At 41.2% G+C, this 13,463-nt stretch overlaps 1 protein-coding gene and 1 non-coding gene across 3 annotated transcripts in view; both read left to right on the forward strand.

Annotated features, from left to right (window-relative positions):
• The first annotated feature begins 309 nt into the window (after window positions 1-309).
• On the forward strand, window positions 310-381 carry trnaa-ugc. Its single transcript has one exon. It is a non-coding gene; the product is annotated as a tRNA-Ala (tRNA).
• Window positions 382-842: 461 nt separating this feature from the next.
• rab11fip1b (RAB11 family interacting protein 1 (class I) b) overlaps window positions 843-13,463 on the forward strand; it is a 37,354-nt gene continuing 24,733 nt past the window's right edge. For both annotated transcript variants that reach the window (XM_036594805.1, XM_036594806.1), the window contains exon 1: window positions 843-1,239. In XM_036594805.1, coding sequence (XP_036450698.1) covers window positions 893-1,239 — 347 coding nt within the window. In that variant the 5' untranslated portion in view covers window positions 843-892. The remainder of the gene's footprint in view (window positions 1,240-13,463) is intronic.

Genomic DNA, 13,463 nt, shown 5'->3' on the forward strand with positions numbered 1-13,463 from the left:
TTCAGGCACTGGAAAAAATATTTAGTAGATCATAATAATGAGAAAGTTTACTGTAAATACGGAATTACTCATCATCTCATAATTATGACTTGGTATCTCTTACGTATTACTTAATATATCATAATTACGACTTAATATCTCATCATTATGACTTCATATCTCATAATTATGACAGCATCTCATGCATATGATTTCAGTATCTCATAATTAACACTGAATATCTCATCATTATGCGCGCGCGCGTGTGTGTGTGTGTGTGTGTGTGTGTGTTTCGAAAATGTGTCTGTAGAAAAGGGCTCGTGTGAAGGAGGGGATGTAGCTCAGTGGTAGAGCGCATGCTTTGCATGTATGAGGCCCCGGGTTCAGTCCCCGGCATCTCCACAAGGAAGTACTTTTACTGCATTTAATTTCATTTGCTCCGTAGCTGAAGTTTGTACAATGACAATAAAGCTGAATCTAACCTAATCACTTGACCGCACTGAGAGAGAGAACCAGCAGTTTCCTCTGGGTTATGCACGGTTTGCACGGCTTTCCTTAATGCCCTTTAACATTTGGTGCACTATGTAGGGAGTAGGGAACCATTTAGGACACAGCCAGTGCTTTAGAGCGGCAACTCTCTAAACTAAACAGAACTGTGGACAGAACTGTGGACACCACTGGCCAATCAGAGCGCAGCACGGACGCCGCTAGCCAATCACCACACAAGTGGGGCGGAGCTTGTCGGGCACGAGGCCCTAAACAATCACGCCTCTCCAGGAGAAGCCAAAGCAGAGCTGACCAATAAACATGCCCCAACGTCATTGTATTACCGGGAAGCCACGCCCACCAGGCTGTTGCTCTACTGGACGATGAGGTAAAAGTTTAGTGGAGCCCGGAGAAAGGAGAGTGCGCGATGTTGCTGGCGGATCAAAGTCAGCAGTGGCTCACCGCGCGCGCCAAGGTGTCGGTGCTGCAGGCGCGCGGCCTGCGAATCAAAGGCAAGCTCGGCACGGACGGCGCGCACGTGCTGCTGCAGGTGGGCTCGCAGAAGTTCAGCACGCCGAAGGGGCAGCAGCAGCGCGCGGACCCGGTGTGGGAGGGGCAGGAGGCCGCGTTCGAGCTCACGGGCTTCCCGGAGAACAGCGCCGCCCTTCGCGTGCAGGTGCTGCAGCGCGCGCTGGTGGGGCCGGACAAACTGCTGGGGCAAACGGACATCAACCTGGGAGAGCTGTACAGCAACAGGGGCCGAGACAGGACAGAGTGAGTGAGGCTGTTTACGCTGTTTACGTTTGTTTACCGCTCCTGGAGTGACGTAGAGCGCCCCCTGCAGACCGCAGGCCCTGTGCCGTTATCACTGCTTTATAATCTTTACAATGACAAAGCTCAATTTAAGGTTCTCATTGGAATTGTCCGTTCCACCTTAAATGGTGAAGCAGTAACATTCTGGCAGGGGTCTATTTTACTTATTTTAGTGTTTATTTATTGGAACCCTCAGGGCCTTTTAAGTCTTCAGATATATATGAGTTACTCTTTCAGTAGTGAGCTCTGGTAAACGGCTGTCACCACTGTTTTCCGTTTCTAACAGCCCACCAATTAGACTGCCAGTCAGTGACTTGTCTAGAACTTGGATCTAGAGTGACGTGTCTTCTCACGAAGTTGGTCCCGCTCGTTTTAAATCAGAGCATTGCTCTTAAGTTGAACTAAGTTGAAACCTAGGCTACCTAGCAGTTAGCGATTTATTCTATGTTAGCTACTGTAATTTTTAATTTTGTATGTTAATTCAGTTCAGACTCAGCTTAATGTTACCACTTCCTTCCTGATGAGCTCATTTAGAGTCTGAAAGTATCCTAATTATTCTTGTAATTCTGGGAACATTTTCTGATAAACACATTTAGATTGTCAAACTATCCTACCTACAGTTTTAACATGAGGCTGAAGTTGTCTTCCCATATGCCAGATTCTTTTGGTGCTGCAGTTATTATTATAAAGCCACAGACGCCAGAATGTAACTGCAGCACTATTTAAACTGGAATGGGACAATTTGTACAAGAAGCCGGCAAATTAGGAACATCGTGGTTTTATTGCTGGTAGTGTTTTGATAAGGTGATTTAAGCTGTCAAAATATCCTACCGAGAGTTTTCATGATGCAGAGAACCCTTTAATCATGCAAAGGGTTCTTTGAGTGTTCATGGTTCTATATAGAACCATTTTCTTTACTAAAGAAGCCTTGAAGAACCATCATTATTAATAGTGGATGTAGATCAAATTAACGTTACATAAATACAGATAGCAGCCATATTATATGGCCATATTTGTCCTGGAGTTGATACTGACCGGTCAGGAACCGGTACCAATTTAGTACCAGTTTTCAGTACACATCCCTAGTTATGAGGTTACAGAAGTGTATTTTGTCTGCTGGCAGTGTTTAGAGGCCTCCTGATTAACCCCTGCCGATCCTGAAGGTCTAAAACTGCAGCAGGGCAGCTTTAGTGCATTTATCTGAAGATCCTACTGCTGAGTCATTGTAGGAGTTTACTTGGAGCGAAGGTGATGTTTTATCTTGCTTACATTTTGATGTCTGCACAGTTTTATCCAAGCATTTAAACACATTTTGAATTAGAAAACAAACCGAGTGCCCGATAATGGTCAGAGGTTGTTATAATCCTGTAAGGTCAAATTTTAAACCCCACAATAATCCTCCTAATTCTGAAGCTAAGGGCAGAGCCCTGGAGTGAATACCTTCATTGTTGCTGAAGGAGGTTGAACACAGGCTGTGTGGTGATTATTTTGTTTCAGGATTTTACCCCTTCACTACCTCACTTGGCCTTAATTTTTGGAAGCTGGAGCTTTATAGTGTCTAAAATCTCAGCTCACAAAGTAGCAACCACCTGAAACACTGAGTGGAGCTGCAAATGATTCATCGAAAGTAATTAGTCATTAAACATGCATTGTCGACTGCAAAACAAAAGCACTCTTTAATGCTGTATAATGTTGATATGGCCTGCACAGTCATTCTGACAGACTGTAATACACTACAGGAAGTGTAGGGGGCGATATGGCTTGAGAAATATTCAGTAGATTAATCTCTTACAAAAGATGGTTCTTCAAGGGTTCTTAAGTAAAGAAAATGGTTCTATATAGAAACATAAACACCTGAAAAACCCTTTGCATGATTAAATGGTTCATTGCATGGTGAAAGGGTTCTTCAGATTGATTGAGAATGTGTTGTATATGGTTCTATATAGCACTAAAAAGGGTTCTTCTATTGTTACAAGATAGACATCGTCACAATAGTGGAAACCTTTCTGGTGCCAAATATATCATAATTACCATTTAAAAAAATGCATAGAACCATTTTCTTTACCAAAGAACCCTTGAAGAACCATCTTTTTTAAGAGTGTAGAGGAATCCTGCAGCACGTCTCCTTTGAAGGCTTTACTTGTGTCAATGTCTTTAATTGATCAGGTCTTTGTGTTACAGTTGCAGCTGAAATGTGATTCTCATTCTGAACTGAAGCTCGACACGAGAAAGGAAAGCTGATCTGGTTTCTTGAGCAGTGTCAGGCCCAGTGTGTTCTAGATTGGGGATGCCAAGCTTTTGAAAATGTTTTACAGATGAACATCTGTGTCAACATGTGTCTGTTAGGTGTAATTCTTCTGTTGTAATGATGGCAAGCTTCTAACAACAGCAGAACCCTTTTTGGTGCTGTATAGAACCACATTCAACATATTCTTCATCAATTTGAAGAACCATTTCACCATGCAAAGAACTGTTTAAGCATGCAAATGGTTCTTTGAGGGTTAATGGTTCAATATGCCACCATTAGTCCTCATTTACCAACCGTTCTTAAGAACAAGTTTCTTCTTAAAATCCACTTCTGACAAAAGATTCTGACATTCACCCAAGTTTTCTTAGGTAAGAACAGAATCTACACACACTCAAGAGCACAAAGGTGAGAACAGTTCTGCGCTTTAAGAACACGTCATGAATCTGACGTAGACTTTTTCTTAGGACCTTTTTCAAGAACACACTTAAGAACAAACATAGGAACATGTTGGTGAATTGTCTTTACTAAAGAACCCTTGGAGAACCGTCTACCGTGTTAAGAGCGTAGTTTATGGCCTAAACTAAAGGTCTGGCTTTAATAGTCACACTGCTGATGTAGGTGTTGCTGTGAACATCAAGGACAAGCCCTCATTCCTTCTTCCCTTTTGTTACTGCCACACACACAAACACACACACACAGTGTGTGAGATAAAAGGTGGCATTGAAACATGAAGCAGCTGTTTAGTCACGGATGGTGTTTATTATTTAGTATCAGAGTGAGTGGGAGAGCGAGGTCTGTTCCAGAACTCAAGTTTTTTCATACAATCTACGTCTCTGTCAGACCTTGAGAGGTCATTTGCTTAACCCCAGGACCAGTAAACTAGTGAAAGACACACACGACATCCATTTTAAGCACTTCTTGCAAAAGTAGAACCACAGAAAGATTTCAGAACCTCAGGTGTGTTGAAAAGTTTAATAGATTACGTATTATAATTTGGCAGTTAAAAAAAATCTTTTGGCACCTGATTGTTTTCTTTTAGGTCCCAGTGACTCCTTAAGCTCATTTTCTGTCTGGAGTGCTGTAATGTGTTATTCACTTTTACTGATATCGTGGCGCCTTTAAAAGACTACTGCGTGTGACATGAGTAAAATTTGCAGTATTTTCTGTACAGATTAATGTGATATTATGGATAATCACAATTTTTAAACTAGAAAATATTGTGCTAATTATTTGTACATATCACCCAGGCCTACAGCTCACATTTAAAAAATGTAAGAGGAGGGGGCCTGCTACAGGAAGGAGGAAAACTTACAATACTTTTTTTCAAAAGAATGTCAAACATAATTAATGCATGAATGAAAATGGTAATATGTTAAAAATTGCTGAAAATCCTTCATTTTTGCATGAATGTTTCTGATAATCTTTATGAGCTCTGTTAGATTTCACTGCAGGTCTGAGCTCAGCAGAAGTTGCACTGTTCATCTCTCAGTGGACTTTTGACTCATTGAAGTAACAAATGCTTGTAGTTGTGATTGTAGTTTGGAATTTTTTTTACCACAGACATTTTTGGTTTGGTAGTTCTTGGAATGGTTTGTTTGGTAGTCTGGTATGGTTTGTTTGTTTCAGGTATGGTTTGTTCTTGGTGTGGTTTGTTTGGCTGTTCTTGGTACGGTTTGGCTGTGTGTTCTTGGTATTGTTTGGTGTTGGTATGGTATTGTTTGTTTTTGGTATGGTTTTGGCTGTTCTTGCTGTGGTTTGGCTGTTCTTGCTATTGTTTGGTATGGTTTGGCTGTTCTTGCTATTGTTTTTGTCCTTGGTGTGGTTTGTTTGGCTGTTCTTGGTACAGTTTGGCTGTTTGTTCTTAGTATTTCTTAGTAGTTTGTTTAATAGTTTTTGATATAGTTTGGCTGTTCTTGGTATGGTTTGGGATGGGTTGGCTGTTCTTGGGATCTGTTTAATCAGCACGACAGCAGGTGGGAAAGCAAGATCTACAGAATGTTCTAGAGCCAGACAACATTTCAGAGCTGATTCAGGACGTGAACTAACATTACACTTCTTACAGGAAAACAGATCAGAAGAAAAAGATCATTTCTTTTGTGCGTCTTAAAGATGGCATGTTCACCATGCAGAGAACCCTTTAGGCATGCAAATGGTTATATATGTTTTATGTATAAATGTTTTCCATATACACTGATAAGGCATAACATTATGACCACCTCCTTGTTTCTATGCTCATTGTCCATTTTATCAGCTCCACTTGCTATATAGGTGCACTTTGTGGTTCTACAATTACAGACTGTGGTCCATCTATTTCTCTACATACTTTGTTAGCCCCCTTTTACCCTGTTCTTCAGTGGTCAGGACCCCCATGGACCCGCACGGAGCAGGTACTATTTGGGTGGTGGATCATTCTCAGCACTGCATTAACACTGACGTGATGGTGGTGTGTTAGTGTGTGTTGCGCTGGTCTGAGTGAATCAGACACAGCAGTGCAGCTGGAGTTTTTAAACACCTCAGTGTCACAGCTGGACTGAGAATAGTCCACCAACCAAAAATATCCAGCCAACAGCGTCCTGTGGGCAGCGTCCTGTAGCCACTGATGAAGGACTAGAGGATGACCAACACAAACTGTGCTGCAGCAGATGAGCTATCGTCTCTGACTTTACATCTACAAGGTGGACTGACAAGGTAGGAGTGTCTAATAGAGTGGACAGTAAGTGGACACAGTGTTTAAAAACTCCAGCAGCACTGCTGTGTCTGATCCACTCGTACCAGCACAACACACACCAACACACCACCACCACATCAGTGTTAATGCAGTGCTGAGAATGATCCACCACCCAAATAGTACCTGCTCTGTGAGGGTCCATGGGGGTCCTGACCACTGAAGAACAGGGTAAACGGGGGGCTGTATGCAGAGAAACAGATGGACTACAGTCTGTAATTGTAGAACTACAAAGTGCACCTATATAGTAAGTGGAGCTGATAAAATGGACAATGAGCGTAGAAACAAGGAGGTGGCCTGATTGGTGTGTGTGTGTGTGTGTGTGTGTGTGTATGTGTGTGTGTGTATACACATACATATATATATACATACGTATAAAACCTTTATCTTTACTAAAAAACCCTAGAAGAACCATTTTTTTTTCATGTTACATGCACATCCTACTGAAGTAAAGTGTGCTGAGTGTCAGGGCAGGATTTAGTGTGAATATTAAACGATAACCGCTGTTTGATTCCAGCTCTGGACGTGAAGCAGAACACACACAGTGCTCTAAGAGGATTTGGGTAAATATCTCACAGGCAGTGTGGATCCTAATCCTGTTCAGAGGCCAGAAAAGCCTCAACAGCAGCAGCGCTGCTCTGTGAAACTCCCACTGCAGCCTTATCAGAGCTTTGGCATGTACGCAGGAAGTGGAGCTGCTGAGAGCAGTTTAAATAGTGACTGATCCGGTGCAGAATCAGCTGTTCTGACCACGTCCTGCTCGCCCTGAGTTGCACCTTGAGTGAGACAGGGCAGCATTTTCACCTCTGATGATGAATAGAGGAGGCTGATATGGCAAAAAATTGAATATCGTGACATTTCAAGAAATTTTCATGGTACACGATATGACACAATATTTATTTTTTTCAGACATCTGATTATTTGGAACAGAGGAAAAGAAGCAGCACTGCTAGATTTAAAAAATACTGTCAAAAACTGTGAACACAATGATTTTTATTCAGTATTTGGCACTAAATCCAGTCAAACGGGACTATTTTTGCTCTCTTTATAATGAAACATGCAGGTGATCAGTGTCTATAAGTACTGGCGATATGCACGATATGTTCAGAAAAGCATATTGTAATGCGTTATGACATAAATGATCACAATGATATAGTGTCACATTGCCCAGTCCTAATACTGATACCTTTATTTCAGGCTTTTGTGGGCCACAATATATACATGAACAAGGTATGTGCTGTCAGTGTCCAGTAAAAATCTAATCATTTCCCTAAAATTGTCCCTTTTTTTTTGATGTTAACTGGGTGGTCCTAATCTTGGGTAGCATGTATGTAAGCAGTGTCCTCACCAGCAGCCTCAAGCAGAAGCTAGCCACCAGGCGAAAGCTAGCCACCCGGCGAAAGCTAGCACCCAGGCGAAAGCCAGCCACCAAGCGAAAACTAGCCACCAGGCGAAAGCTAGTAACCAAGTGGAAACTACCCACCAGGCAAAAGCTAGCCACCAGACGAAAGCCAGCCACCAAGCAGAAACCAGCCACCAAGCAGAAACTAGCCACCAGGCGAAAGCTAGCCTTTCGTTGGTCATCTGATCATCCATCTTGTCCATTTGACTTTTAATTTTCACTCACAAAGTGCAAACTGAACTCAAAACCAAAAGCTGGCCACTCTCTCTCTCTTTCTCTGTCTCTCTCTGTTCCCTCTCTGCTCCTTTTAAAGGTGCCCATGCTGCCAGAGCCAAATCAGCATCAGCTGGGATTCATTAAGGGCAGTGGGGCCGAAGAGTGGCCCTCTTGTGGCTGACATCCTCCTCCCGCTCTCCCTCGCGGCCTTCATCAGTCTGTGAGGCTCGGGCACCACCTTCCCGCCCTCTCTTGTGGCTGCCTGTGGGTCAGGCATATTTTACACTGTGTTTCCTGGGAGTTTACATACAACAAAGGTTCACCACCTGTCAAAAGTTTGGACACACTAATTTATGTCCAAAGCAGCAACAAAAAAACACAATTTTTAAAAGTCCTTTTCATTTAGAATTTTAATGAAATTTTAGAGTTGGATCCACAATCATCACATCACACTGTATGTAGTAAAATAGATAGCAATAAAAGAAGAAATATGAAAGAGAAAGTGCGTCTTTAAACAAAGGTTCCAAACAGAAATCTTCCAAAACTAGCAGTCCCAGTGATCATGTTTATTGGCTCACAGTTGCTGAGATGCCAGACTTTGGTGCTGAGATTTGGTATTTCATGGCAGTGCTCTCAGGTATTTAAGCAATTTGGTTGTTATCATAAAAGTGTATAATATGCATAGCCAGTCCAGTGAAGGGCGTGTTGTTTGAAGCCTGTCTGAGCAGTCCGTGTGTATTGAGCTGAAAAAGGGAACTTGGATCATTAACTTCATTATCTGAACTCTGAGCCAACACCCAGAAATGATGAAACTTCCTAACTGCTTCACAAACCAGAACTTCTCCTCTTTTAAACACTGAACAGTCTGTACAGTACAGCTGCAGAGATTAGTCAGTATAGTCAGCCACATCCATCATGAGCAAATGCTGACTTTTTTTACGGAAAACAGGAGTAACAGGCGAAAAGCACTCTGTAACGTTCATATGATCCACACAGTCATTCTGACAGACTGTAATACACTACAGGAAGTGTAGGGGTGATACGACTTCTGTTGTTTCAGTTAAACAGTGTGCCCCATGATGCTTTGAGTGATTGATGGACAGAACTTCTGGCGAAGCAAAAACAGACTGATTAAATGCTGATAACATTGTGCCATAGAAAGAAACGTGATAGAAAAGCGTGAATAAATAAAAATATAAATGAAATTCATTCTTGGGATGCTGTTTAAAAGCTTGTGTGCTGATGTTTGTAATCAGCCTGTCGAGAAAAACATGTGAGAAACACTTAAGGATCCTATTTATAGCTGACACCAGTTAACTCACGCTAATAAAGTCATTTCATTTAAACTATTTAAGTGTGTTTACAGTGACACTTTTAGCTTGTAACACGCATGTAATGTGTGTCTCAGTTTTTAAGTAACGCTTTATTTAAAGGGCTGAACTTGAAGTCTGTCTTATTATTGTAGCATCAGTCTGTTAGCCTGTTAGCTTTCTGCTTTTCTGCAGTTATCAGATTAAGCCTAAACACACTGAACTAGTTACTGATGCAATCTGATTTTCTGCCATTATCGGATTAATAACTGAACCAGTTACTGACACAATCTGATTTTCTACACTCATCAGATTATTAAGTGCATGTAAACACACTCAGTGATGTTTAATGCCTGTTTAACTGTCAGTTCTTCATTTGGTTGCATTTTATGGACTTCAACAACTGGATTTTTTATAAAGCCACAGTCTCATGTCTGCTGAAGCTGTGCTGTTTATGCTTATTGTCGTTCTTTCTGTAATTTTGTTTTCTCTCTGCTGTGAACTGCTCAGTCTCCCAGAAACACAATAATTACAATACAATAATTTAAAAAGTGACCACAGATTCCCCAACCAGATATTTCATCTGCACACACAGCTCTCAGGTGAAGAATAAGGTGCTCTGTGATGTTTATGTTACAGCAGTAAAGCTGCAGTGTTGGTGTGCTGCTGTTCCAGATCAGTTTCCAGGCTGATTTGGAGGTGGTGTGAGGTTTGTAGTGAAGGAACACACCCTGGTTGTGTAATTTAGCATGACTGGGCGATGAACAGTTAAATCGGGGAGGAGAAAAATCCTCCTTCGCCGAGCCTGCAGCTCAGACTCACTCAGCCGGGCAGGTTAGGACACGACAGCTGAGCGGCCTGATCGCTACAGCTGACTGCCTTCTGTAGTGTTTTGCTGAGGAGTGGAAGGAATGCTGCCGGTCAGAGTTTGGTCAGTGATGAGGAATTTATGGAGCCAGCTCATTTCAAAGCTTCCACAGACGACTTTTTAAATATTGATTTAAGGATCTGTATATAAATACATGGACAAACTAATGTTTTTCAGATTTTTCTTTTTTTTTTAATCACTTTAGCCCAAAGTGAAGACCAGTCTTCACTTCTCCTATTTGGACAGACTTGACTTTCTGCTTAAGTTATCTAGCTAACTGAGAATTTTTATGTTATGAAATGAATAACCTTCCCAGTTTTAAACTGTCCTTTATGGTCAAAACATGACAAACACTCACCAAACAGTAGAACATTTCACAATTCTGTCTTGGGATAGTGGGAGAAAGTTTCTGGTTGGCTGTTTTTACCAGCTGGAAAAGCACAGCTGCAATTTTTGTAATAGTCATAATTTAAGAAAGAAAACAAATTATTTTTAGCTGTCAGGTGACGAGTGCTAGTATCCAGTTGCAAATGCTAAACAAGTGGCCAACAACAGTGCTAAACTGTTTAGTTTCTCAACAGTGTCAGCTTAGTACATTACATTAGCTGGCTCGGTAAGTCAGTGATGGATCACACCGCCTTACTGCCATCACTCCTACCACATCCATGTCAGAGCGTATTACAGTATTCAGACACCAGCTAGCAGACGACTGGATTTCTCTATAGTAGTGTGAGGGGTGAACCACAATATATCTACACCAGACAAACAGAGTCCTCCTTTTTTACAGTAACATCAATTCGCCATGCTGTGTGAGTGACGAAGCGCTGCTTCAAGTTAGCCAGCTGCTAAAAACAGATAGCCTGGAAAGATAGTGCTCTCCCATTCTCCACTGCCTCACAGCTTCCTCAGTTTACTTTCGTTTAAATCAGGGCTGTAAGTTGTATGAACCCATTTCTTTCTTTCACTTTCGTTGCTTGGGAATGCACTAATACTAAAATATGACTTGTTAGGATGTACAAAAAGAGGTGAGTTCACTTTAGGTATTATATTGAAAATTTATCGAATATTTCTTAAAGTTCTATCGAGGAAAGTTATATCGCGATAATTATCAGTATCATTTTATCACCCAGGCCTATATGAGGCTGATGATTTTTCTACACTACCATCCCCATCTCTGACGGAGGAAGGTGTTTCTGATCAGGCAGTGTGTCTTGAGCCTTAACAGTATGAGCCACTTACTCAAGAGTTAACGTAGTGCCAGCAGGTCCATATTCGATATAACCCGTGTCCTGATTTCTTAAATGCACTGGATTCCTAATGAATAAAGCGGATTTCTTTGAACACTGTCTAAATTTCATTCAGTTTGACATCAAGGTTGCAGACTGCATCACCGGTCAGTCAGGGTTTGGCAAGATATTTTGAGAGCCTAAATCAGCTTATCAGGGAGATATAGTGATATTAAGCTCAGTCTGTACTTTAAAAACACAATAATATGTTAAACACTGAGGTACAACACCTTATTTACTCGGCAAGTTATTCAAGCCAGCCGGCTGCTTATGGTGACGCCTCCACAGCTTCTCAGCAAAAACAAATAGAGTGAACGGCTGTAAAATTGACTGATGTCCAGCAGCGTCTGACGCTCGTAGATTAAAGCTCGAGTGTGACACACATGCGAGGCAAACGACTATCAGACGTAAAACCACATTCAGCAGCGTTTAGAGAAGCCGCTGCGGGCTTTACACACACACGTCTTTGTCTCGTTAGGGTTAGGAAGACATACTGACATCTGACTATATATTGTTCATTTCTGTTTTTACTGTTTCACCCAATAAAAATATTTTAGATTCACTTCAGTTGTTAAATGTGATTCTTATTAAAATTCAAGGGACGTCCAGAATAATATGCCATTGTTAATCTACAAAAAGTTTACTTTAGCATCCAAGATGGTTTTATTTGAGGAAAAAATATACATGAATACACTGTATACCATCATATAGGGAGATTTGGGGGAAATATTTAATCGTGTTTTTTTTTTTTGTTTTTGTTTTTTTTTCTTTTCAACTAGTATTGCGACTTTAAATTGTGATTATTATCTATAAGGTATAAGGGGATTTTCGGCCAAAATGCTCTTTATTTAGTTTGAGGCTTGAATGCAGTGTGCCAGACTGCCAGTAAGTTGTGGTAGTGATGTCCCAACACATGGAGGTTTGGTTGCCTCTGATTGGTCTAACTCATCTTCAGGCAGTTCACAAGCTCTGTATTATTAGTTTAAATATCTCCTCTTAAAACTGCAGACAGTGTTTTAACACAGGCTTTAATTAAAAAAAATAGTAGCTCTTCTGATTTGATTACACACTTTTAAATTGCGATTTTGATATGAAAACAATTAATCTTTCAGCCCATGATGTATACTGAAACTGTCATCTTCTGCTACCACTGATAACTGAAACTTTATAGAGAAAGGATGAGTGCAGCGTGTAGAGAAGTCCCAGGTCGTAAAGGATGTAACTAAAGTTACATTTTTTCCCTCATGTTAAACATTTTTCATCTTCAAATAGAAGTACAGCGGCAAAAATAATATGAACTTCTGGCAAAAACTGCCCTTCAAAACCATTTATTTCCTGCGCTGGCCTGCAAACACACCCCTGTTCCAGGTTGTCGTTATTTTTAGCAGCAGAGTCTGCAGTGTGTTAGTCAGAGACGAGCCACTCTCCATAATGACGTTCACACACACCCAGAACATCATTTTCTCCACTTCATCAGCGTCTAGCTCTTCACTAGGAGGAATTCTCCATTCAGACAGAGGGGGCTTTTCTCTCTCTGAGGTTCTCTGCGTCACTGGAATGAGTGCCCAAGATCTAAACGGTTTATTTCTGTGTGCAAGTAAGCAGAAAGCATTACCTCTGTCCACTTCCTGTCACTCCACCCTTTATTTAACCACCATCAACAACAGCCGTTCTCACACTCTTATTTTATTCTGAGCCCCGGGTGTAGATAAGTGCCACTGTGCCCCCCTCTTCTGTAGATGTGGTTCAATCTGACTGAATTAATTGACAAAAAAAGTTAAAGTGTGACTTTTAAAAGTTTTCTGCAGCCGCTTCAGTGCCCCAATGTTTGAGAACCACTGATCTACAATACCAGCCAAAAGTTCTGACTAGGGGCGCAACGATTAATCAATTAAAATCGATTACCAAATTAGTTGGCAACTAATTCAATTGTCAATTAGTTGGTGACATCATCAGGCGTGTTTCTCTAGTTTACTAGGAATGTTTTGACATTACCGCTTACTGGAGAGTTAACAAAAGTGTGATGGCAGCTTCAAGAACGAAGAGTGTGGGAGAATTTCACGCTAAACTCTGAAAAAAACGTTGTCAGTTGTGCTTTTGGTAAAGCAGACCTTAGCTGGCATGGGAGCA

The sequence above is a fragment of the Colossoma macropomum genome, unplaced genomic scaffold (genome assembly GCF_904425465.1).
Source record: "Colossoma macropomum unplaced genomic scaffold, Colossoma_macropomum, whole genome shotgun sequence".
In the NCBI taxonomy this organism is placed as follows: domain Eukaryota; kingdom Metazoa; phylum Chordata; class Actinopteri; order Characiformes; family Serrasalmidae; genus Colossoma; species Colossoma macropomum.